Source organism: Ambystoma mexicanum, chromosome 11, assembly GCF_040938575.1.
Source record: "Ambystoma mexicanum isolate Mex_15411 chromosome 11, UKY_AmexF1_1, whole genome shotgun sequence".
Lineage (NCBI taxonomy): Eukaryota > Metazoa > Chordata > Amphibia > Caudata > Ambystomatidae > Ambystoma > Ambystoma mexicanum.
This window is the reverse complement of record NC_090934.1, coordinates 164,318,557-164,342,915: the sequence shown is the minus strand read 5'-3', so window position 1 is coordinate 164,342,915 and position 24,359 is coordinate 164,318,557. Positions and strand designations below refer to the sequence as shown.

Here is a 24,359-nt window from a genome sequence, read left to right as displayed (position 1 = left end):
TTTTCCCTGACACCACACTCAGACGAGGTAGTAGTAGATGCCATCCACATAGGAGGTACGCCGATACCTCACCCAGGGTCCACCCCTCTGATAGTCACGATAGGCCCTATTTACGTACAGGAGACATTTTTGGGGAGCCCCTGTTCTCCTGTGAATTTGTTTGGGTTAGATTTGTAGTGTACATGGAGTTACAGCATTCAATGTTTTCCCAATGGGGCGCATTTGGATATCCAATGCATAGAGAGCACCAGGTGCTGGCAGTGTTACAATAAGACTGTAGACTGGATCGACACCTCATGTCCGTGACGAGGCATGTTGGACCAGGTTTACCAATGATACGGAGTGCATGGTAAACGGGGAACGAGTTAAGATCACACGAAATGCCACCAAATGTCCCGACGGGCGGCAGAAGGCATTCGTCCTGTGATAGAATCCCTTCTCCAAATGGGAATCACCCTCTGCAACCAGGACACTGGGTCCTGGTGAAGATCCATCAGCGGAAGGTAGTGCTTCAGCTGAGGGGGCATGGGCCGTTCCAGCTTTTTCTCACTACGAACTCTGCGGTCAAGTGCCACGGAATCCCAGCCTGGATCCACACGTCACTCTCTCCAGCCAATGACCTCACCATCAAATCCACCGATTTTCCTTGGACACTATCAGTTCTGGCTTGACCATCAACACCACCTGGTGTCAGAGTGACCCTGTGTTTCTGGAGCAAAGCTAGGGTCCAACCCTCAATCAGCCAATAAATTCACGTGCTGAGACGAAATGAAATCATCAACTGCTGAGTCTTTTCACCATCGTAAGGGCCCTGAGAGAGCCATTGCTAAAGCTCCCTCAGCAGGAAGCGTCAGCACCTGAGGGAACTACCTCGATCCATATTTTCACTACCAACTCACCATCTACAGAGTCTGACCCGCTTGAATCTCACAATGCAACCAGCCATTTTTGAAGAAAGCGGTGACTGGTCAAGTTACTGGCTCTAACTTCGCTTAGTGATGTCACTTTTGCCTTTCACTTTGGATTTTCATTCTCCCAATCCGGGTACTCCACTTACTCCGGAACTTACTTCATCTGTGGGGATAAAGCTCATCCATGGTTGCCCATCGATTGGGGAGGGAGCTGTTACATGGGATATATCCTGCATGCAGTGCGACACTCCTCTATGCTTCATGTTCCGCCCTTTCCAAGAGGAGCACGGATTGGGAATCCTTTGTTGCAGGTGCGGGATATCTGATACCAGTCCTTGGGGTCAAGATAAACACGCCACCAACTGACTCCACAATCGCAGACATTGCCAATGCCAATGCTGCATCATTGTCCTTGCTGGCCTGCGAACAGTTGGCCAACCGTACCATGGTACTCCAGAACCGAATGGCTCTGGATATCATTCTAGCCTCAAAAGGGGCGTCTGTGCAGTCGTAAAAAGCGAGTGATGCACTTTCATACAAAATTGCACAAGCAATATCACCGACATCACTCACATTTGAAATACCATAACCCTTCTACACATTAGGACTGAGACCACCTTGTCTTTTGGGTCCTGGATTGTAGGGTTAGTAAGACAATTAGGGGCGTCAATTGGTCAGATCTTAGCCGTAGTAGTCATCTTATGCTTGTCCTGTCGATCAATGGTCTGTAAATGCCTCAGTAAGCAAGTAATCAGTTCTTGTTCTGATGCTTCCCAAACCGTCCAAGTAACGTATTGTCAATTTACTAAAGACACTATTTGCTAAGATATGCCTAGATGTGAGGTGTGCTCCATTCGAGAGAAGTTTAACGAGACTGGCGAGAAGGTCTCATGGGAGGGGACGGTAGAGGAAAATTAGGTAACTAGGTGTACTCACTTTGAATGCCTCTGCCATATGTCACTTTACACCATTATATTCAGTTTGCCACTTGCCATGTTTAAACCACTGTCTTTAGCTTGCATGATGCAAGATGATAGACTGAACTGCTCATGTCAGTTAGAAAAGCGTGTTCCCCAACATGAAAGAATGCTCGCCTTCACTGTCCACACTTCTGAGGTATATCCCTTTTGACATATTCCTACTGAAAGGCGGTTTTGGCTGGAGGAAGTCATCGCATTACAAGGATTCTCGCGTGCCTCGAAGTTGGTGGGAAGCTTTAGGAAGTATGTTCACTTGAAGAAATGTATTACGCTATGCTGTTTTCGCTGGTAACACTAACGAGCATGGCAGAGTGCAGCTGGCATCAAAGGCTGTATAATGAGTGTTTGCTCTGTCAGCAAAATGGTGCAAAGTGTGACCTCGCCAGTTTGTGACCACCCCCATTTCCATTGCATTACTGCAGTGGCACAAATTGAGACCAAAATGTCAGGCAAATAAAAGGGAGACAACACCCTCTAATCCACTAAAAGGCACTTGTTTGCTCAAGTACATGCAGCATGGTCTAAAATAGGTCCACTGCTTACATGAAGCCCTGCAGCTTATTCGGTGAGAACTGCCAGCTCAGAGTACAGGTCCGGACTGGCAGCGTGCATCTCACCACCTTCCCCAAAAAACAGCCAAAAGCAGTAGGTGCAATTTAAGCTGGATTGTAGCCCAGGATAGTAGGCCTAAAACAAGTTCCAGAAAAAACTGGAGATGGGGTGTATAAATGCCCAAAAAACAAAGCCAACAGGGTAGGTTCCTACAAGTCCCCAGATGCACCCTTTGTCCACTGGAATGCTCCTCCAAAGGGATACCCCATCTGCTGATTGCCCGCCATTAAAAGTGGCAATGCAGTGGCTCCTCACAAAAGCTGCATAGGCAGGTGCTGCAGCCCTGCCAATCAGCACCACCAAAAGGAGGGCTCCCATCGCCCTCCATTAACTACAAGCACCATGAAACCCACCAACATGACTGAGGTTGCATGGTCCCCAGATTGCTGGTCGCTGCCCTCAACGCAACCTGACCCACCATCCCCCAACAAAGACATCAAACCCATGGTCGAATTACCTCTTCTGTAAGACTTAACAGGCTTCCCTGGCAACAAGTGCTACCTCAACTATGTGTAAATGTTGGTCCCTAAATCGAAGCCCTACAAAATAAATGTTCCAGCTTCACAACAGCTGCCCTCTATCCATTTGTGTCCAAGCCATGGCATCCCCCACCCTCTGTTTGTGTCAATGCCCCCACAGCGCTCACCTCCAGGTAGCCTGATCAATCCACCATTCCCTCCCAGAGTATCACACAAAAGCAGCCCTTATACACCTTGCGCTCGAAATCTCATCCTCTGCCGCAAAGCCCTCTAGCCCCATTTGGACCTCCGACAAACAAACAGGCAAGTATTCACGACTATGCCATGAAAAACTAGCTCTGAACTGCTCTCTATGCGAAGCTGTCAGCACCAAGCAAAAGCCTTACAGTTGACTCAAACTAGTGCTTAAATAATCATGCTTGAATCTTAATGCTGAAAGGAAAAATAAAATAAAGTAAAAAAACATGCTTCACGAAAAGCAGCACTGTGATGGTGTAATTCACAAACATTCACGGAAGGATAAGACACATAGATTGCAAAAACATCGCTTGGAACCGCAAAAGCCATCAAAAGCATTAAAGGGCAATCCCAGCCTGGTGCAAACAACCCCTTGGATGGCATTTATAGAGGTAGATATAAATCGTATAATTCTTACCTCGGCCTCAGAGCGTCTAACGAAAACTACCTAGCTTCACTCATCTAACCCCAGGAGCACAACTTCCATGATCATAGTTTAACAAGGCAGAACAAGTTGCTTTATGGTCCCCACTAAATGACAAATATTCCCCCCCCTACCGGATGATCTATTGCATTTTTAGCGACTTCCTCAGTGATAATTTAACCATTTCATTTATATCCCTAGTAGCATCATGATTTATAAGGACAATTCTTTGAGTTTCTTTTTTGGGTCTTATAACAAGTTGTTATGGGTTATAGTACCAAGAAACCAGTCCTAATTTAGTGAATTCAGATTAAGTTAAGACAACCATTCGTTTTACTAGTTCCATCGCTTAGCATCATAGTCCTTTGTAAATACTGAGTAGAGGTTGCATAGGTGTGCCTGTGAGTACATTTTTAAATACTCCAAAATTGCAGCACACAGCCAGTTGTTCTACATAATAATCCACAATCTGTACACTATTAATGAGGTTAATGTATTGCTCATGATGAGCTAAAAACAATTTATTTGATCTGGATTGCCTGTCGTCCCGGGAGGGCGGGGGTTTATTCAGGACTCTGGTGAGTCATAACCAAATCCAACAGACTCTCACCCTAAATGGGGGCTGACATGCTAAGAATTGTTAATTGAACACTCTCGTAACATTAGTCACTAGATTTAGTCATAAAGGCCCACGATTGAGGAGACTGTGCACTTCTAAAACTTGCAATGGGTAGTTTGTGTTTCTTTCAGGCCATTCGCCCTTCAGCTGTTCAGTGGAATACATTTAAGGGCTCATGGACCCAAGTTTGGTGTCAATCGCTGCAACTGACTTCTATATGGTAGCGTACCAAAACATAGAACCATTTTACAGTGACTCCCATAGCATGGCACTTTAAAAAAAACTGTATTAGGTATTTTTCATGTTGCAACAAGTTATTTGCATTTTCCATATCCAACATTTTTGCATACAGTCGTCTCTTAATTCCCTCTCCTACTCTAACTCCCCCCCCTAGCCCCAATACGAACTGTAACTGTAAACACGTTATATAACATTACAAGGGTCTAAACCATTCGGGTCATTGGGACCTCAGTTCAGGTGAGTAGTACATGACTATATTCATTCGTGTCCATCATTGGTCTCTAGTGAGGGTTAATCTGGGGGTCCTGGTTTTCAGGGAGGTTTGTCATCTGGTGAGGTGAACAGATCTTCTATGAGTGCTTTACATGTTATTATGTTCCCAGAGCTTTTTCTTCTGCCTGTTTGGAGGGCTTTGTACCATACTGCTGTCTCTGCCATGGTCCACCTTTTCAAATCGTTCCACCTTGTCTCTACGTTCAGCCCCTTTCTGGTCTTCAATGTCATCGCTATTCTCCTTTTGGCCAGTACCCAAGCGAGGTCCATCATTCTTCTCACTGCTCTATCCCTCCTGGGGTATTGTAAATCCCAAGAAGGCATGCTTCTGCTGTCCATTCCTGGCCCCTTATCCCTCCCTTTATAGAATGGGATTTTTAACATAGAATTGAACTGAAATTATAGATGGGGGTGGGGTGGGGATGGTGTCTACATTAAGGAGGGTGGATGGAATGCAGGGTGGATGGATGCGAGGTGGAGGCTGTGGGAGGTCTTGGCCTCTGCAGATTGTAAAGAGCCTGTGTACTGAGGAATCGCCAAAAGGTAAACCAGCGTACACAGCGGCAAGTCTCCCCAGCTGCAAGTCTCCCCAGCTGCAGATGGTATGTAGCCAAAAAAGGCATCAGTCCTGGCTTCCAGAAACATGCTTAGAAGGCATGTGTGCCAAGTATAACCGGTTTCCAAGATAAACAGCAGGGAGCTTGTGGAGACAAAGCACAATAAAGATTACAAGAAGGGATAGCTTATAGCACTAAACTGCAGAGGCTGGCAGGCAAGCTGCAGTGGCTCTGGATACTACAACCATCCAGCAGGAAGAATGCTCACCTACTCTCCATGTTGTTTCAGATCCCAGACCATCATACCCTTCCCCTTGTGCCATTGCGGCGCGCAGCGAGTCTGAAAGTGCCAGCACACTGCAGACCACGGGGAGCTTTGTGTCTTGTCTTCACTCATAGCCACCGCTCATTCACTCCATGTCCATGTCTCTCCACCTATGTAGCAGGAGAACGCAATTGATGCAAGCAAATGGAGTTCTGTGAATTCACCACAGAGCCTGACAGTCTGCTGGTGGTTTCAATTAGGCAATGTTGTCAGTGGGTCCAGGATAATATATAGAGTGGAGTCTCTTACAACACACTGCCATCTCAAAAATGTTTGCATGCAACAGTGGACACCTTTTCTAAGAACTGATTACAAAAGGGTGCAATGGAGACTGCCAGTATGATCAAACAGTTTGTAGGGCCCTTTAACAGAGTTTATGCAAGGATCTGTCTCTACAATCAATTGTTTAAAGAATTAACTGATGTCCCTTGCAATATGAGGTCCTAAAGCATGAAGCACAATATGTAGCAATCATTTAGGGGTGCAGAGTACCTTTACAAATGTGGATGAGTAAGACTGTGGTTGAAAGAAAAATATGAATGGATCACACCCTGGGATTTCAATGGGAATAAAATTAAGTTCTTGACTTGATTTGATTTTTAGATATAGTGCATGGATCTTTGTCCTGGGGCAAGCATGCATAGGAAAGAAAAAAAATCAGAAGAACAAAAACCATGATGGAAAGGCTTAGCAGTCCAGGTGGACCACTACAATACAGAAAAATAAAGTTTTAATTTTGAACTTCCACCCATGCTCCTGGTGAAGGGCTGGTTAATAAATGGAGGGTCCAAGCAGCTGTCCCAGTGATTTGCCCAATTCATACACAGGCGTCCTCTCCACTTTGATTTAGAGATATGGGAACTGGAAAAACTCCAAAAACAAGGAATCAACATAAACATGGGTGAAGATGGCAGTGGAAATTCAGAGGCATTTTGTGTGAGGGATCCGTCGCTTGATGTATGGAGCACAAGCAAGAAGAGACTCCAAACATACCGTTGTCTACACACGGACTCTAAAGCCACAAAGTAAAGAAAGGACTGCAGAAGCAGACCTTTGTATCAGCAGGTGGAGCAGAAGATGGGAGAAAGTCATGACACCCTGCCTTCAGAAGCTACCGGCGATCTGAAGGACAGCGCGGTACTGCAGCCGGCAATCTGCATCCCGATGTGCACTATTCTGACAGCTCAATTGCTGTGCAATTCCTTACTCCTACCGTTGTTCTTGCCGCCCCTAAACCTGCTCTCAAGTGTCAGGTGGGTGGAGGCAAGGCGTTGGTAGGCAGGTGATCTAGGTCTTGATTGTTTCAGAGCCAAAGTATAAACAGAGTGTAGTACTGTCTTAGAGATCTTGTTTCTTTGATCTTAGATATTTTGCGAAGAAATAACATTGTTACAACATTTACCTAGTACCAAAGTGAATTTCGGATGCTTAGGAAGTTTTGGCCCTTCATTCAATGTCTACTTTTGCATCAAGGTTCCTGTAGATCCACTTTAGAAGACAAGGATAGGTGATTTTGCTTCTTTTATTGGAACTGTCCAATAATATATGCAACATCTGAAGGTAAGTTACTGGTGTTTTTCTGGCTTAACAGATTGGACCATTCAGTGGAGCAAGTCCCATAATGAATATTCAAATAATTTACAGATGCTGTTATGCTAGTGCATGATTGAACAGAGGTAACAAATTGTCATTGGGGACTATGTGTCATCTCTCGCTAGTGTTGGGATTTCTTTGCCAAGCCCATTACATGTGATACAAAGAATATTATCAAATGTAATGTGTGAATCAACTGCCCAATCCAATCATGCAATGGTTGAGTAGAATGCAGACAGAATTCAGTCCAAGATCTGCTACTTGTCATGGGTACTTATTTTGTTAACTTACAATTTCATGATCAAGCTAGAGACATGAGGATAATATCAAAGTAATGATTCATGCACCTTCCGCCTGCTTCTAAGCCTCGGAATAATGGTTATTATCCAAGGCAATAGTATTCAATGAGTCCTCAAAAGGATGAAGGGCTGGGGCTGACTTGCCAAGCCTTCAGGCTGAAAGCAGATGTCTGGGGGCCAGAGGTTAACTATCTAACTAAGCAATCATTCCAGGACGAGAGTGGTCATGTTAAGAGATGAAAATCATTATAGAAACCCATGATTTCAGCGTGATGTTGGCAGTATTTGTGGCTAATTGTGGTATGTATATGTTAGAATCAGAAAAACTAATCCAGACATTTCACTAATAACAATACTGAAAAAAATGTTGACAATCTTTCGGAATCATTTCTGGTCTTTAGAAAGGTCAAGAAAGTTGACTGACACTGATTCTGGCATCACTTAGCCATACAACTATTTTTGACCGACAGTTCAGAAAGAGCCTTTTGGGTAAGGAACTCCATGTTTCCCAAGTGTGTAGAGATAATCCCTTAGGGTAGCATTCAACGCCTTTGTCTCCTTGCAAAATGAAACATGGCCACAGCCTTTTTTCAATCGGTAAGCGCATTCTCCTCCCAAAATGTTAAAATATATTTTACATTTTAATCACACACTTTCTTGGTTATTTTAAATATCACTGAAGTCACAAATAAACTTTTTGGGATTTCAAGCTAATAAGCAATACATTTTGAAACCTATCCAAAGTCAAAGATTTTAAAGTTTTCCTTCTGGCAGTAGAGCAAAAAGCCACAGCTTTAACATTAGTGCAACTCGCCATTATGCCCAGTTCAACAAAGAAAGAAATAGGAAAGGGGTTATTTGTTAATGAAAGCATATGCTCAGAGACATATTCTAGTGAGGTTACTATTACAGCAATTAGTTTGAAATGGAGGACTAAAAGAGAAAAGCTTTACTGAGAGACAAGGAAGTTATATTTTAGAAAAGGGTTTTGGCATAGACTAATGTATTAAGCAGCCTCTAGAGCGTGAAGTAAAGATGGGAAGTGAATTGGATATAGAATGGGTGGGTCAGCCAGCTACAGAAGGCGATATATATATCTATTTAGTCAAAAAACCTCAGTTAAGGTCTAGTTAATTTGCGCAGATGTGACACAACAAAACCCTTCAAAGTCATAACCAGCTTATCTCGGCGCGTTCCTGTTGTTTTTATATGCCATTGTGAATCCCTTCTCTTATAATATGTACGTGCTCAAAGGATTTGCAACAGGAAAAAACCGAGCTAAGCTGGTCACGACTTCTCACATCCGCTGAATTTCAAGGGTTTTGTTGCGTTAAATTTGGGCAACTTAACTGAGGTTTTTTTCAGTAAATTTCAAGCGTTTTTGTTAAACCATTGTTTTTTCTTACGGGCCACTAGCCATGGCCCCACCTTTGGCCATGGCCACCTCACTAGGTTTCTTTTGGGCATATTAGCCATGGCCCCTTGACGTGTTGCCCACTAGGTACAGTTTCCTTTTGGACCCACTAAGTGGCAGTGGCCACTATACATGTCTTTCAGGCCAACTAGCTAGGACCTTCGGCCCAGGACAGTGAGCACGACCTTCGGCCATGCACACAGTATCTTTTAAAATGCTACCCTTCTTTTCCGCTCACTAGCCATGGCCTTCGCCCATGACCACGGCCTCCAGCTTAAACCATGGCCACTCTACATATTGCTCCAATAGGTTTCCTAAACGGGCCGGTCATGGCTAGTGACCCCGGCCTTTGGCTGTGGCCACACCACTAGATTTCATTTGGGCACACTGGCCAAGGCCTTTCACTGTGGCCCCCTGTGGCCCCCGTCACATTGCCCAATAGGTTTCGTTGGGGCCCACTAGCCATGGCCACTTTCCATAATGCACCATCCAGTGCCTTAAAGTAACCCAGTAGCCATTGTCTTCGGCCACACCCATTACCACCCACCACACTGTAGCTGCAAAATTCCCCTTTTAGTGTCTTAATCTCATTTTTCAAACTGTCCCATTTCTTTTAAAACGTTTTCCCCTTAACCACTGTTATCAATGTACTACAGACAACTGCTATTATGTGTGTAAACGCACACAAAGAAACGTGGTTATCCGTCAAAAGTGTGCCAAATCACAAACTCTTCACTGCCTTCCCAGGAACAAACCAATTGCCCCCTCCTCATGCCGTACTTGCCCCATTCCCCCTCAAGTGCTTTCCCTCCCTACCCCTAACCCTCTACCATTCCCTGCTCCCAAACACTCATCCTTCCATCTGACTCCCTTTCATTCCCTGATCTAGTTTTCTATCATAACCGTGGTCATCCGGCCAGACAACACTGATAATGCGAAAATGTTCAAGTTCTGAACTTGGTCCCCAGCTCCCCCCCTCCTGCTCTCTCCTCAACACCCCAATTTCACATGGTGTTCTCTTATCCCCTCCCCACCTCTTGCCGGATGCCATTTCATCCCTTTTCCTCCACCAAATGGCCTTTTTTCCTCTTTATTTTCGGCTAACCTCGGTTATACCCGTTATTACCATGGTTATCTCGTGCATAAAGCACAAAACAAAATGGAGACTTTCATTTCTGAAAAGACTCTCTGATGCATTGTGGGACACACATATAGCTATAATTTTGGGAGAAGGGGGCTCCCCATTCTCCATCAGAAATGTTAACTATTGGACGGAATAACCGCAGACCTCTCCTGGAAATGTTAGCAGCCTCTTTCAGCCTCACTGCACTTTTTCTCTATAGGAAAGAGAATGAGACTTGGTTCACTGCCAGCTCTGCCACCAGCTTTGACACACTCCTACCTGACGGCTACAAGATCCTCTCCGTGCCCAGGCCCAACCGTTCAGGGGGTGGTGTTGCCCTTATCTTCCCTGAGTGGATTCCTGCCACTGTCACTCCTACGCAGACCTACTCCTCTTTTGAATGTCTTGTCTGCCGACTTTCTCTCTCTCCTAGCCATTCCCTTACCGTGGCTACTATCTATCGGCCACCTGGCCAAATTTCCTCCTTCCTCTCTGAGTGGGCTGACCTCTCCTCCTCACTCCTGTCCTCAACCACCCAACTCCTCTTTCTCGGTGACTTCAACATCCACCTCGATGCCTCCTGTCCCCCCTCAGGTCTCTTCCACGAACTCTGCAACTCTCTCTCACTCTCTATTCTCCCGTCTGGGCCTACTCACTCTGCAGGGCACACTCTTGATGCTCTGATCTCTTCTGACCTTCCCCTCTCCCTCCCTCTCTCCACTCCTCTCTCTTGGAGCGATCACTTTCTCCTATCCTCCCACCTCTCCCTCCCTACCCCACAGACAAAGCCACCCTCCTCATTGCCACCCACCTTCTCGGTCATCCGACCCATGAAGCGCGTGTCAGCTGAGGCCTTCGCTGCTACCTTCTCAGCCCCTTCTCCCCCCTCGGCTGACTCCCACCCTGACGCAGCCCTCTCCATGCTCTACTCCTCTATATCTGATACTCTCGATATCCTTGCCCCCGTCATGAGAATCCGCCTGAAGCCCAAAGCCAAATGCAACTCCTGGTATGACTCGGATCTCGTCACCCTAAAACGCAAGTGCAGGGTGGCAGAGAGGAAATGGCGTGCTTCATGTTCATCCTCTGACAAACTGGCCTGCCGCCTGCTCCAAAGGCAATACCGGCTCTCCGTTCTCACCAAGAAGAGAGCCCTTATCCAAGCCCGCATCTCTGAGGCATCTAACAACTCGGCCGAACTCTTTAAAATCTGCAAGGAGCTGGCCAACCCTGCTGCAGTCTCTACCTCTCCTGTCCCCTCCCAGGCCCTCTGCACTGCACTGGCCTCGCACTTCATCTCAAAAACTCAGGACATCCTGTCCTCGCTCTCCTCCTCTCTCCTCCCTCCCTCTCTTCCCTGCTCTTCCTCTTGCTCTCTTGCAGCCGCCCCTCCGCCCTCCTTCTCTGCTTTTCCACCTTTTTCTGCTGATGAGGTTTCCAGACAAGTCCGATCTATGAAAACCTCGTCTAAACAGGTTCACCCCTGTTCCTCCAAAACCATCAAGGACCACATCGACTCCCTGGCTCCTGCCCTAGCTGACTTTTGCAACCACTCATTCGCCTCTGGAGTCTTCCCATCCCCCCTCAAGCACTCCCTTGTGCACCCCCTCCTCAAGAAACCCTCTTCTGACCCCTCCTGCCCGGCCAACTATCGCCCAATCTCCATTACTCCCTTCCTGGGCAAGCTCCTGGAGAAATTGGCCATCTCCCAGCTTAACCTCCATGCTGAATATGTTGGTAATCTTCATGACCATCAATCCGGCTTCAGAGCGGCCAGAAGCACGGAAACTGCTCTCCTGAACATCCGTGAGGACCTGCTCCTGAACCTCGATTCCAACACTCCCTGTGTTCTCATTCTGCTCGATCTCTCCTCTGCCTTTGACACTGTCAACCATGCCATCCTGCTCAACCGTCTCCGTGACAACCTGGGTATCACTGGTCAGGCTCTGGCATGGCTGACCTCTTTCCTTTCTGGTCGACCCTCCCAGGTCCAAATGGGCTCCTTCCTCTCTGACATCTTTTTCTCCACCTGTGGTGTCCCCCAGGGATCCAACCTCTCTCCCTGGCTTTTCAATCAGTATCTGGCACTCCTTGCCCACCGCATCGCCGCTCTCTGCCCCCACTTTCAGTGCTATGCGGACGATACCCAGCTCATTTTCAGGCTACCCTCGGCCTCCTCCTCTCCTTCCCTCATCTCCGACTGTCTGTCTGCTATCCAGGAATGGTGTGCCGCCAATGACCTCTGCCTTAACGCCAGTAAGACTGAGATTCTACTCATCGGCACACCGACTCCCTCCTTTCCTGCAGCTCTCTGGCCGGCCTCCCTTGGCCCCCTTCCTGCCACTACCTGCAAAGCTAAAAACCTCGGGGTCATCTTCGACTCCACACTCTCCTTCTCTCCTCATATTTCCGACGTCTCTAAGAAGTCACATTACCAGCTGCACCTCCTCAGAGGTATTCTTCCCTTCCTCTCCTTCCCCCAGAAGCTCACTGTCTCCCGAGCCCTGGTTCTCTCAAGGCTGGACTACTGTAATAGCCTCTATCTTAATCTGCCTGCCTCCACTCTCCGCCCTCTGCAACTTATCCAGAACAGAACTGCGAGACTTGTCCTTGGCCTCAAGCCCAGGGACCGTATCTCTCCAGGACTGAAATCTCTTCACTGGCTCCCAGTGGCTGCGAGGATTAAGTTCAAAACCCTCTGCATTGTCCACAAGGCCTTCTGGGGCCTGGGGCCACAATACCTTCAACTCTCTCTTCCTAAATATCTGCCTTCACGAGCCCTTCGCTCATCCGTCTCCAACTCTCTCATGGTCAGCCGCTTCTCGAAGCAACGAGCTGGGGGCAGATCTCTCTCCGCAGCAGGGGCCTCCCTCTGGAACAGCCTTCCTGCCTCCCTGAAACTTGAGGAGAACCATCTCCGGTTCCGGAAGCACCTCAAAACCTTCCTCTTCGCTTCTGCCTTCTCTCTCCCTCTCCCCTGCTAAACCTGCTTAACTCCCCTTCGAAGTCTGCACTTAACCTGCATCTGGGCCACTCTGTGACCTCGGCCCAGGGCCCAGCCACTCTCCACTTGCACTGCCTCCCTGGCTCCCCCTGCATTGCGGGACTGTTACTGCATCCCTACAGCCCCCTTCCCAGCACTTGCTCTGCACTTACCTCGCACTTGCCACCAGCTGGCCCTTTTATTTATTATTTATTATTTTATTACGCTACTTACCTTGTATTGCACTTTCCCCCCCTCCTCCTCCCCCTGCACTTCTCCTTTTCCCCTTACCATTGCACTTGCGCGATCTGAATGACACCTGGCCTAGTAGGATCGTTTGTCTGTCTTACCCTTGTTTCCCCCCCTCCCTGCCTCGTCGCGCCTTGAAACACTCGTGTATAGGCGCGTTACAAATACCATATCATATCATATCATATCAATTCAATTTTCGTGTTTCCTATGGAACTTGATATTCAACTTAACTATAGTGTGGACTAGAATGAGACCAGAAAATTATGCTCCACATCATGGGTTTGGCTTCAGGTCCAAGAGGCAAAAATCAAGTGAGCATTCAATATTACAACAATATCTGTGCATTAAATGTACATAATTGTGTTATACTGAAAACTTGTTGTGGCCAACACGGACTATCGAAGCTTATGCAGGCATGAGACATACACAAGAAGGGGGTGTGATTTCTCAAACGGATTTGCTTCTATGAAGTAATTGCATAGTTGCTGCTCAGTTACTTCCATCCACATTTACTGTCTGGTGGTTTCAGGTAAACATATAGTCGAGCACCTGCAGAGTGTGACAGCTGATTTAGGAGCATAGTCTAAAAATGTAATTTTTAAGTTGGATTAAATTAATTCGATGCATTAATTTCTGCATTAAAAACAATCTTTCGTGAAGCCAAATACATTTTTAGTTGAAAGGACATGCATTTTTGTTTTAGAGTTTGGTTCATTGAACCACTGAATAGTAAACTCCTGTTAATTTTCCAACATATTCACAAATATTAACAAGAACATTTACAGATCATGAATTTAATTGGACATAATTTGCATATGTTCCGGTCGTTCGGAAAACCTGCCCACATTTCACTATTTGGTAGGCCAGTGAGCATAGCTGTGGTATTATGTATCATAAAAACCTGCCCTACGCCTCTCTTGAAGGTTATTTGCAACTTTGTTAATGCCTCATTCTCAGAAGGCCAAGTACCTTCCAATATCAAGCAAGCCTGGGTCTCGCCAATCCTGAAAAAACAGGCATGGCCATTGACAATCCTCTGAATTATAGGCCAATAACGAATATACCTTTTTTACTCAAAATCATAGATCATGCGGCTTATTATCAAATCTCGCAACACCTCGATTTATATCCTAGCTTAAATCCTCTTCAATCTGGATTTCGAAAGGGCTTTGGTACAGAGACCGCTGTACTAGAATTAAAACCACGACTTTTGGAAAGAATGGATAAGGGTGCAGCCTCCATGCTCATGCTCCTAGACCGGTCAGCCGCATTCGATTTGGTCGATCATGCAATCTTGGCTAACAGGCTAGTGGAAGTAGCTAACTTTTCGCCTGAAGCAATTCAATGGACCATTTCATTTCTTGCAATCGAATCAGCCGTGTCTTCATAGATGAGGCAACAGCAGACCCTGTGACTGTATCGTTTGGAGTTCCCCACGGGGCCTGCCTGTCCCCTTGGATCTATAACATCTTTACTGCCCCATTCTTCAACACCTTAGAACAAGAGGGAGTGTTGTTCACCAATTATGCTGATGACACCCATTGTGTCGACCCTTTGGCAGGCTCCCACTCTTGTGAGGAGGAGGAACTCAACAGAGTTTATTCCCTAGTTGAAGAGTGGATGATAGAAACAACCTAGCCCTCAACAGGGATCGGATCACAGATTAGCGCCGGATCACGGGGGTTGGCGGAACGGTAAGTCCCCATTCCCCATTGGGCAGTAATAGCGCAGAAAATCGGCAAAATCACAGAGGATTTGCCCCCAGCTCAGAGCTGGGGGAAAATCTGCCAAGCCTGTGATTTGGCGGACCCTTAAATGCGTCAGTAATAGCGTTACCGCCGCATTTAAGGGTTGCCGCCAAACTCGTGATGAGGCCCTAGGTGTAGTGTTTGATCAACATCTAGATATGCAAGCTCACGTGAGAAGTATGGTTTCCTCGGCAATCTATTTCATTAAATTGCTCCCTCACTTGCGCCCTTTTATTACTCAAGCAAATGCCGAGACCCTAGGTAGAGCCATTATGGGATCAAAGCTGAACTATTGTGGTAGCCTTCTCATTGGATCTAGCAAAAATGCCATCAACAGAATTCGAGTGGTGCAAAACGGGGCAGTTAGAATAATAGTCGGATTGACCTGCCGCAATCATTTTTCTCAAGCAAGAAGGTCCTTGCATTGGCTCCCCGTTGCATCCCAAATCCACTTTCGGTTATTAACAATAACCATGAAATGTAGGCTTCGCTTAATGCCGAATTACCTTCAAGACCCGATTTCGAATAAATCAAATAGCCGTCCCCTTAGATCCAGCTTTCAGAACCTAATGACCATTCCCAGAAGCAAATAAAAAAAGATGGAAAAGGGAGCCTTTTCTACAGCAGCCTGGAATGCTCTTCCTCCAGATCTGCAGGATCATGCATTGCTTACTAGCTTCAAGAAAAAAATTGAAGACCAGGCTTCTTTCATAGATCCCACTCTGATTCCTATCCTTTGGCTCTCTCTATATTATGATTCCTCTCTCTGTGTCTTATGTTGCTGTCTTTGTTATGTTTGCGCCCTAACACCCAAGGGTCCAAGAATGCACGGTATAAATGACGTAAAGTAAAAAAGTAAAGTAAAAGGAGCAAAGAACTTTTATTATCAAAATAACTAAGTAGGCGAGCATTTTAGCTACATCTACTCTTCCACCATGCCACAAAATATTCACTTACCACTTGAGAGTGAGAATTCCCTTTTGGCTATTAAGAAATGGCCTGCAGCGTGCACGTGGTTACCCGCCATTCATGCCTTGGTGCACGTGATCTTACCTGAATCTCCAAATATGTGAAAAAGAAAGTTTGCAAACTATTCTTTCAGCTACTGGTAACATTTTCAAATCATCGCAATAAAATAATAAACCAAAAGCTGCTTTGTCCGCAATCAAATCTCCACAAAGGAAGAAATTGACGTTCTGTATTGAGGCAACCAGCTTCTATGCATGCACGCATTTTCTGCTTTTTAGCAGCAGGTACTGGACCCAAGCCTGCAACTACGTACGTAAGCTCCCTTTAGTGCTAAAATACACGGAAGTCCAAAGATGGAAGAAAGAAACGAAACAAAATGAAATTAGAAAATACAAAAGAAGAGTTTACCGCACAATGCAATAAGATGAATACATAAATGGAAGAAAATAGCACACACATGTAAACATGCAGTAATATATTAGAAACGCATTTGATGCTGGTTTCCTCCTAGTCCTGTAATTTCAATAATGCTGAATCTACTCGTGCCAACTGCTTTTTCTCATATTCAGGTTTATCACAAAAACAGGGAACTATTTCTTTACATTTTACTTGCACTGAACCATTACTGATAATGGCATGTGAGCATACTCGCATGTCATTTGAATGATCCCAAACATACAAAAAACATGGAGATTACACCCACATTCAATGCATGTCCATGGAAGTCCAGGTTTGCAAGGAAGCTTCACCCCAGGTAATCAGTTATAATATAGGAGTGAAAAAAAGCTTGCTTCAAGATTAGTACCACACACATTACCATAACCATTTATAGATCACATACTTACTAAAAAATTCCTTTGGTTTCCATTTTTCCTTAATAAATATAATTCCTATGATTGAACTAGCTGAAAAGAAAAGAAAATGTACAATTAATATTTCTCGATATTCCAGAATGAACAATTTCACATACCCAATCTCAACGAAAAACACCACGATTTACAGTAGCAGCATTAAATGCCACAAAGGCATTTTAAATTATGTATTGAGTAGGCATATATTATGCATCTGGCACAGAAGGGGTGGGGGCGGCGCTTGAATGAAAGCTGTACAAAGGAACAAGGAACCCTTGGGTCGAAAACCTTACAGAGTTGCAGATGCCTGCTGTGGCATTTATCCAACACAAATAAAGATTTACAATAGGAATGTTGCTGGTTAAAGGGTGAAGTAAAAGAGCGTTTAGATGAAGTTGGAAGTGTTGGATAAAGAGGGGAGTAGTTCTACCCTGAAAGTGTGTAAGTGGGAGGGCAGTGAGTTCCAAAGTGAGGCGGTGTAGAGTCATAAAGTGAAACCCTAGCATCTAAACTTTTTCTTTGTGGCATTTTAGATCCTAAAATGCCCCCAAGCAATAGCTTTTGGATGTTTTAGACATTTGGGAGGTTGGATATGCTTCTCTTGAGGGTGCTGCAGATTACAACCTACAGCTCTCCTCTGTGTGGGAGCTAACAAGGGCGTGCACTGTAGAGCGGTGCTCGGTGGGCATAATGGTGTGATCCTCTGGAAGAGATTCAGTTGATAGTAGGCTTGCTGTATTTATTTTGTATATGACCCTTGAAAGAGGTTGCTTAGAGAGAAACCTTGAAGGTGTACAACTGATCACAAACTAAACTACATTTTGATAGCCAGCCCTTTCTCGGGATCAGAACCTATGGAATGTTCTAGTGTGGCTTTGAGCACACTACAGTCTCAGGCTTTTCCAGCACAAGACGACAGTTCCAATGGCAGTTCTAAGGACCGGTGATGGCCAAGTCTCGTTTCGTTATCAAGTCTCTTGCCTTCGGGGCCTGATGTGTTCAAATAACAAAAACAAAAGTTCCTTTAACCAAATGAAAGTTTGTTAGGGTGGTAATGATTTACCCCTTGGATCCCCTCTCTCCTGCGTGCTGACCATTCTCAATTGTAATCCACAGTTAAGATAGGGTGATGGTTTCACCCCTGGGTCCCCCTCCTCTGGATGCTGACCCTTCACGTATCGCATTCCTTCATTTATGTGTCAGTTATTTTCTTACTTGATGTTGGGATGATAGCTTCCCCCTGGATCTTCCTCGGTCGGGCTCGGACCCCTCTTGACTGTCAATACTCGGGTGATGCTTAGACCCCGGATCTCCCTCAGCCAGGCTCGGACCTCATGACTGCTACTATTTGCATCCCTCCTTCAGGTTCACTCTTGCCGTTTCTTAACTGTTCCTTTCTCTTTTCTCAATCTTGGGGTGACAACCTTTCACCCTAAGATCCCCCTCTGCCGGGCCCTGACCCCGCTCGATTCTTAGCCTTCCATCACCAGGTTTAATGTGGCTCTCTATCAGGGTGATAGTGGCTCACCCATGGGCCCCCCTCTTCTGGGCTCTCCCCTCTTCTTTCAATGTTCTCTTTTTACACCATGCAATGTTTTTGGGATTCACTTCCCTTTCTTTCACAGTGTTTGTAGATCAAAGTGTTATACTTGTACAGGGATTTTGGTTGACCCTCTGTATGGCCACTTTGACAATTTCGCTGGGTCTCCTACAGCCTTCTGGTACTCTTAGTTTCCTTCAGATGGGGATTGACCAGACTCGTGGTGCCAGATTTCCTCTCTCGCTGGTCTCCCCTTAACACTTTACAGTTCCTTCATAGTTCTTATATGTCAGTTCATTAATCTTGGTTCAACTTGCCACTCTTGCGATTCTCACTCAACACAGCCCGGTTCTTATCGGTTCTCCCCTCGCCTCACCAGCTGTGATGAACCGCTTGGCTTTTGGCTTCTCTGGAGTCAAGTCCGAAGCCATGGGCACAGGAGCTTCCCTTTGTCCTGCTTATCGGCAAAGGCTTGACCCATGTACCATTGACATCTGCTGCAGGACACTTGTGCTATTGTTTGCAGTGTTGAGCTCACTTCCACAAAGGACCCGCGGGTCTGGTACGAAAAGGGCAAGGTCACTTCTCTCCTCGACATCCTCTCGATTGCAGACGTCTTGCTCCTCTTGAATTGCTGCGTGGTAGCAGTCTCGTCATGCTGTTTGCTGTGCTCACCTTGCTTGTACTGTGCTCTCTGGCTCCACCTTTTATCGCAGTGGGTAATGGAAAGGGCTGTCAGGTGTGTGTGATTCTGATATATTGTCCTACACTTGTATTGGGACATGTCAGGTAAACGGCTTTGGTGTTAGTCTGTTGTCCTTCGTGTTGTGCGAAAGGGTTAAGAGTTAGAAAAGGTGGGGCAGTGGTTTGGAATGTCCTACATGAGAGGATGGGGAAACGTTGTTAAAGGAAGGGGAATATTGCGTCTCACCCGTCAGGGTCCACTCCCACTCCCCCCAATCCAGGTGATGTCCCCTCACTGTTCCACCCCCAGGAACTGGATCCAATAGCGATGGCCATGTCCTGGATGACAGATCCTCAAGGTTTAGACAGGGAGACACCTCCAGGTTTCTCACAGACTGCATATATGCCTATGAACATATTGAAATATTGTAATTACTGAAGATGTGTTAAATGGGTCTCTTGTGCAGTCACCAAATTACGGTTTCTAACTCCTTCCCTGTCACCATCCAGTTTAATGTATTACTATTTTTCATGTCTGCACAAAGGCATCAATATGCCCAGTGTACAGTTATTCTTGGTGAAACTCTTTCATTTTCAGTAAATGCAAAACAAAAATATAAATACAGTTCAAAAAGTGAATCCAGATATTTAGAAGACGGAGACAGTCTCAGTGATGACATTTTGAATGTGTTTAATTGAACTGACGAGTGAACAAACTGAACACGCTTGGTTCACCAATGGTTCTGCTAGATATGTAGGGACTGAGTGATACTGGAAAGCAGTGTCTTATAACCCTAAAACAAAGAGAATACGAACAACATTGGGAAAGAGAAGTCAGTTTGCAGAACTGTAAGCGGTTTGTCAGGCATTAAAGCAAGAAGCGCCTGGTCAATGTCATGTGGACACAGACACATAGGCCGTGACTAATGGACTATCTGTTTGGCTGCCAAAATGGCACCAGCATGGCTGGAAGATTCATACAAAAGAAGTATGGGGAAAAGAACTGCAGCAAGATATTGCAGAAATGTTGGTGCACAGTGAAGTGACCATGTATCATGTGCGACAGATTCATTGGAATGTTGGTTCAGTTCTGTTGCAGATGAACATGCCAACATTTCATCTGTGGACACAAGGGATGAAGAAGATGATCTGCAAGGGCTTGCAAATTGGGCGCTTCAAAAGAGTGGTCATATCAGAGGGAAAGCTACTATCAGGTGGGCACAAGCTCAAGGAATTAGTGTTCCTTTGGAGATAGTGAAAACTGATTTTGTAGTGTCCAATGTGTCAGCATCAGAAACATAGATCTATTCCACAGGTAATTCAGGGCACATTGAAACGAGGTAAATAACCAGGGCAAATATGGCAGATCGATTACATTGGTGCTATGCCAATTAGCATACTTGATGGTTTTACCATGCAAAAGAGTTACGCAATTGAACACCATTAAATTGTTAGATCAAGTGGCAATGTACTATGGCGTACCTTTACAGATTCAGAGCGACAATGGATCACATTTTACAGGTAAATTGATTGAGTATTGTGACGAGAAGGGTGTTGAGTGGATATTTCCCATCCCTTATCATCCCGAGGCTTCGGGATTCATTGAGAGAACGAATGGACTGTTGAAAGAACAATTGCGAAAAACTGGAGATGCCAATTTGAAAGTGTGGCGTGAACGCATTTTTTATGCGGTACACAATTTTATAACAGACCAATTGCTAATCATGAGATGCCATTGATGCGCATGTTGACGCCAACTTTGCAAATTAAACCAAACATTGTAATTGAAACTTTGCTGTATTGGGAGATATTGCCTGGGGCATTAGCGCCTTATCGAGCAATACCAGAATCAGCATGGGTCGATTTGCATGCTAATTTTAGGGATTAGACTGGAACGTAGAGGTATTAATGTTATTGATACTGGAATTGGAGTACAAATTCCATCAGAGCATATGGGAATAATTGTCCCTAGCTCTGGGTTATCATTGAAAGGGATTCAGGTATTGGGAGGTATTGTTGATGCAGATTACCAAGGTGAGAGCCAAGGAATCCTGATCAATAGTGGAGACAAAAAGTTGATGATTCACAAAGGCTCAGCTTATCATTTTTGCTGTGAAGAAGTAAATGGTGAAAAGAAAAAGAGAGCCACCCACTGTGTTAACTACACGTGGGGACAGAGGTTTTGGCTCATCAGACAAAATGGTTCCAGGAACGAAAGTTTGGGTCGAGAAACCTAGTGGCCCGCCGGCTCTGGCAGATGTGATTGCAGCAGGGGAGGATCAGGTTGTTATGGTGATACCAGGGAAGAGGAAAGGGATCCATATTCCTGCTGACAAATGTTATCTACGTCTATGATGTACAACGCCGATATCCAGTTTTTTCTTTCTTTTTTTTTTTTTTACAGACCCTGTATGCGGTTAGCGCGATTGTGGGTTTGTGAGGGTTCGGGGACATGCAAAGAAGAGTAGCAAGTGTCTCCATTATGCACCCAACTCCGTGAACTGAATGACGACTAACGGCTTTGATGTTGCAACGTTGCCAGAGACCACTGCAGCAGCGAATACCGTACTTTCGAGGAGACATTGTGGACATGGGTGTGATGCTTTGCCTTCAACTACGACGGCTGTTTCTTTTCTGCGACGAGGTTCTTTTCTTGTCTCAAAATTTGAGAACGTGTGGGCTTTTCTTGCCCGTCGAGTTCTGAACATCTCACACTTTTGTTTGACTGACGTTCATGATGCTTCAAATTGGATTTCAACGTGTCTTATGGCGGTGCCAACACCGGCACCTGTGCTGCGGCACATTTTTGGAGTACTGCATAATGAATCCTTAGTTGAGGACTCAGATGTGAGGAATTATTTTCCCTGTGTATGAGTACTGTAAGTTTTGTTACGATACGGATCGAAAATGGAGAAATAGGACGCGTGTTGTCACCTACGGTGTTGCTCTGGCTGATGTCTGCTATGTGATGACTTGTGATCCTCAGCGCATTGGCAAATGCCAGCTATTGGACTTGACTAATGGGAAGAGTAGAACTGACTTAGAGAGGCACTTGTGTGCACTATCTGATAGCGCATGTGCTGATGTTTCTAATAAGATGTGTCATTTTACTGTGTTTTCTGCCAGTCATCTTCGACATGTGAAACTTCCGACAGGTTGGCTATTTTCCTGTGGTAATATTTCTTACACCTACATTCCTGCTAACATTTCTGGTGGTCCTTGTGCTTTAACTCAGCTCGGTATAATGATGTTTCCTTTGCAGCCTGCAATTCATCGAGCTAAACGTTACTCTACGGCTCATGTTAAACTTTCACCGGAATGTGATTCTAATTTGCATTTGTTCTCTGAACCTGAGGTTTTGGCGCTTGCATTTTCTTTGGTGGGTGTATGGGGCTTAGCGGCTGGTGGTTATAAAGCTTTAAATTAGGCTAGTGTGTTTAGTGGTTATGGGTCTTAATGAGACCTCTCAATCTTTAAGGGAATTGCTTTTGGATAGCAGAAATTTTAGGAAGGCTATTTTGCAGAACAGAGCTGCTGTAGATAATTTGTTTTTGATACATAACTTAGTTTGCAATGCTGTGGAAGGGATGCGTTGTTTTTATTTGAATGATAATTCCCTTTCTATTGAGAAGCATGTTAGTAATTTGAATGATCCGATTTCCCAAATTACTCAGAATGGGAGCTGGTGGGATCCTGGTGTTTTCATGGATTCCTGATGCATTGCGTTATGTTTTTGTCTGTATTTTTATGGTTGTTGTTGTATTTTATGTATTTTTAGGGATGTTTCGTCGGTTTCTGAAATCGGCATTTGTTTTATTGGGATATGGTAGCTGAATGTCCAAAAGGGTGGATTGATGTGCGAAAATGAGCTAAAAACTGTGCTGGTGTGTGGCCATTTTGGACATTCACTTCCAAACCGCAATGAAAGTCTACATTTACCTTGAGCTCAGTTAGAAGTCAGACATGATAAGGGGTGCTGGGAACGAGAGCATGAGAGACGAGCTGGGTTTTTTCAACTGTCTGGATTTTTCGCTTCCTGCCTCCAATACTTGCTTGATGTAATAGTTGCATTTATGTTAACGTTTTATGTATGTTCATGGAGTATGAATAAAAGGCCGGTAAAGATCCAATTATATTTTAATTGATGGTCTAAGTGTGCATTATTGGCTTCCTGAGTCCAAGAACTTTCATTCCGTGTAAGTAATTCTGAGGTTTTTACATGTGTCTGGAAAACAGAACAACAGATCAGGATAGATTTGAGAAATTGATGGCAAAGTCTTGAAAATGTGAACTGCAATATTAATTATTCATTGTATGTAGGGATTGATTGTCGTAATACATACATTTTTTAGAAGTCCGATTCAGTGTAATGTGTTATGTAAAGGCTGTTCTAGAGAGGGAATTTTATGTACAAATATTGGGGTTATTTTTATTAAAATGTATTTATTGAAAACACCACCGATACAAGTGCCATAACAACAATAATCAACTTATAACAAAAACTATGCAGTTTCTGCTACCCACCACCTACACAAATCCCTCAACCATTCCTCTATTCTCGGTCCTCTGAACGATTTCCATGTCATGGCGAGCCTGCGTTTAGCCAAAATGCATGCCAAATCTTTCAGTTTACTAACATGTGTCCTGCGCTTGTGGCGCGTGAAGCAGCCCAACAAGCATGCACCCGGGGAGAGCACATCCAATTCCACCCATGCCTTCTGTAGTCTATTCGCCACCCCTGCCAGAATAACCCGATCACTGTGCATGCCCAGAACAAGTGAAGCATTCCCGCATCCATCGCATTACACCTAGGGCAACCCCTTGCCAATGCAACCCCTTGCAGTGGTAGAGATCTGCAGAGGTGACAAATAAGCCCTATGCGTCACCAGCAGTTGTATGATCTGCAGTATCGCATTACATGCCACCTTCTTGTGGTATCCCAGTATCCTTGCCCATTGCGCCTCTGCAAAAGTCGCCTCTAAATCCTCTTCCCATTTCCTTTTTATCTCCAGAGGGGAGGTAAACCCATTGGTCAGTAAGAGGTCATATATTCGTGATATGGTATCCCAACCCTCTGCTATATCATATAGGGTATCCACTATTGAATGTTTCTCCATCATCTACCCATATGCAGGCCACCTACTAGTAATATCCCTCCTAATAGTGCTGTTTAACATATATTGTTCTCTGTGTACCCTGTCTGCTGTGTCAACTAAGTGAAGGGTATAAAAACAGTATCTTGCAAC

At 45.1% G+C, this 24,359-nt stretch overlaps 1 protein-coding gene across 4 annotated transcripts in view; it reads right to left on the bottom strand.

Annotated features, from left to right (window-relative positions):
* Positions 1-24,359, bottom strand: part of NIPAL3 (NIPA like domain containing 3) — a 429,324-nt gene that overhangs the window by 281,953 nt on the left and 123,012 nt on the right. For all 4 annotated transcript variants that reach the window (XM_069622701.1, XM_069622704.1, XM_069622703.1 and 1 more), the window contains exon 5: positions 16,884-16,943. In XM_069622701.1, the coding sequence (XP_069478802.1) occupies positions 16,884-16,943 (60 nt within the window). The remainder of the gene's footprint in view (positions 1-16,883; positions 16,944-24,359) is intronic.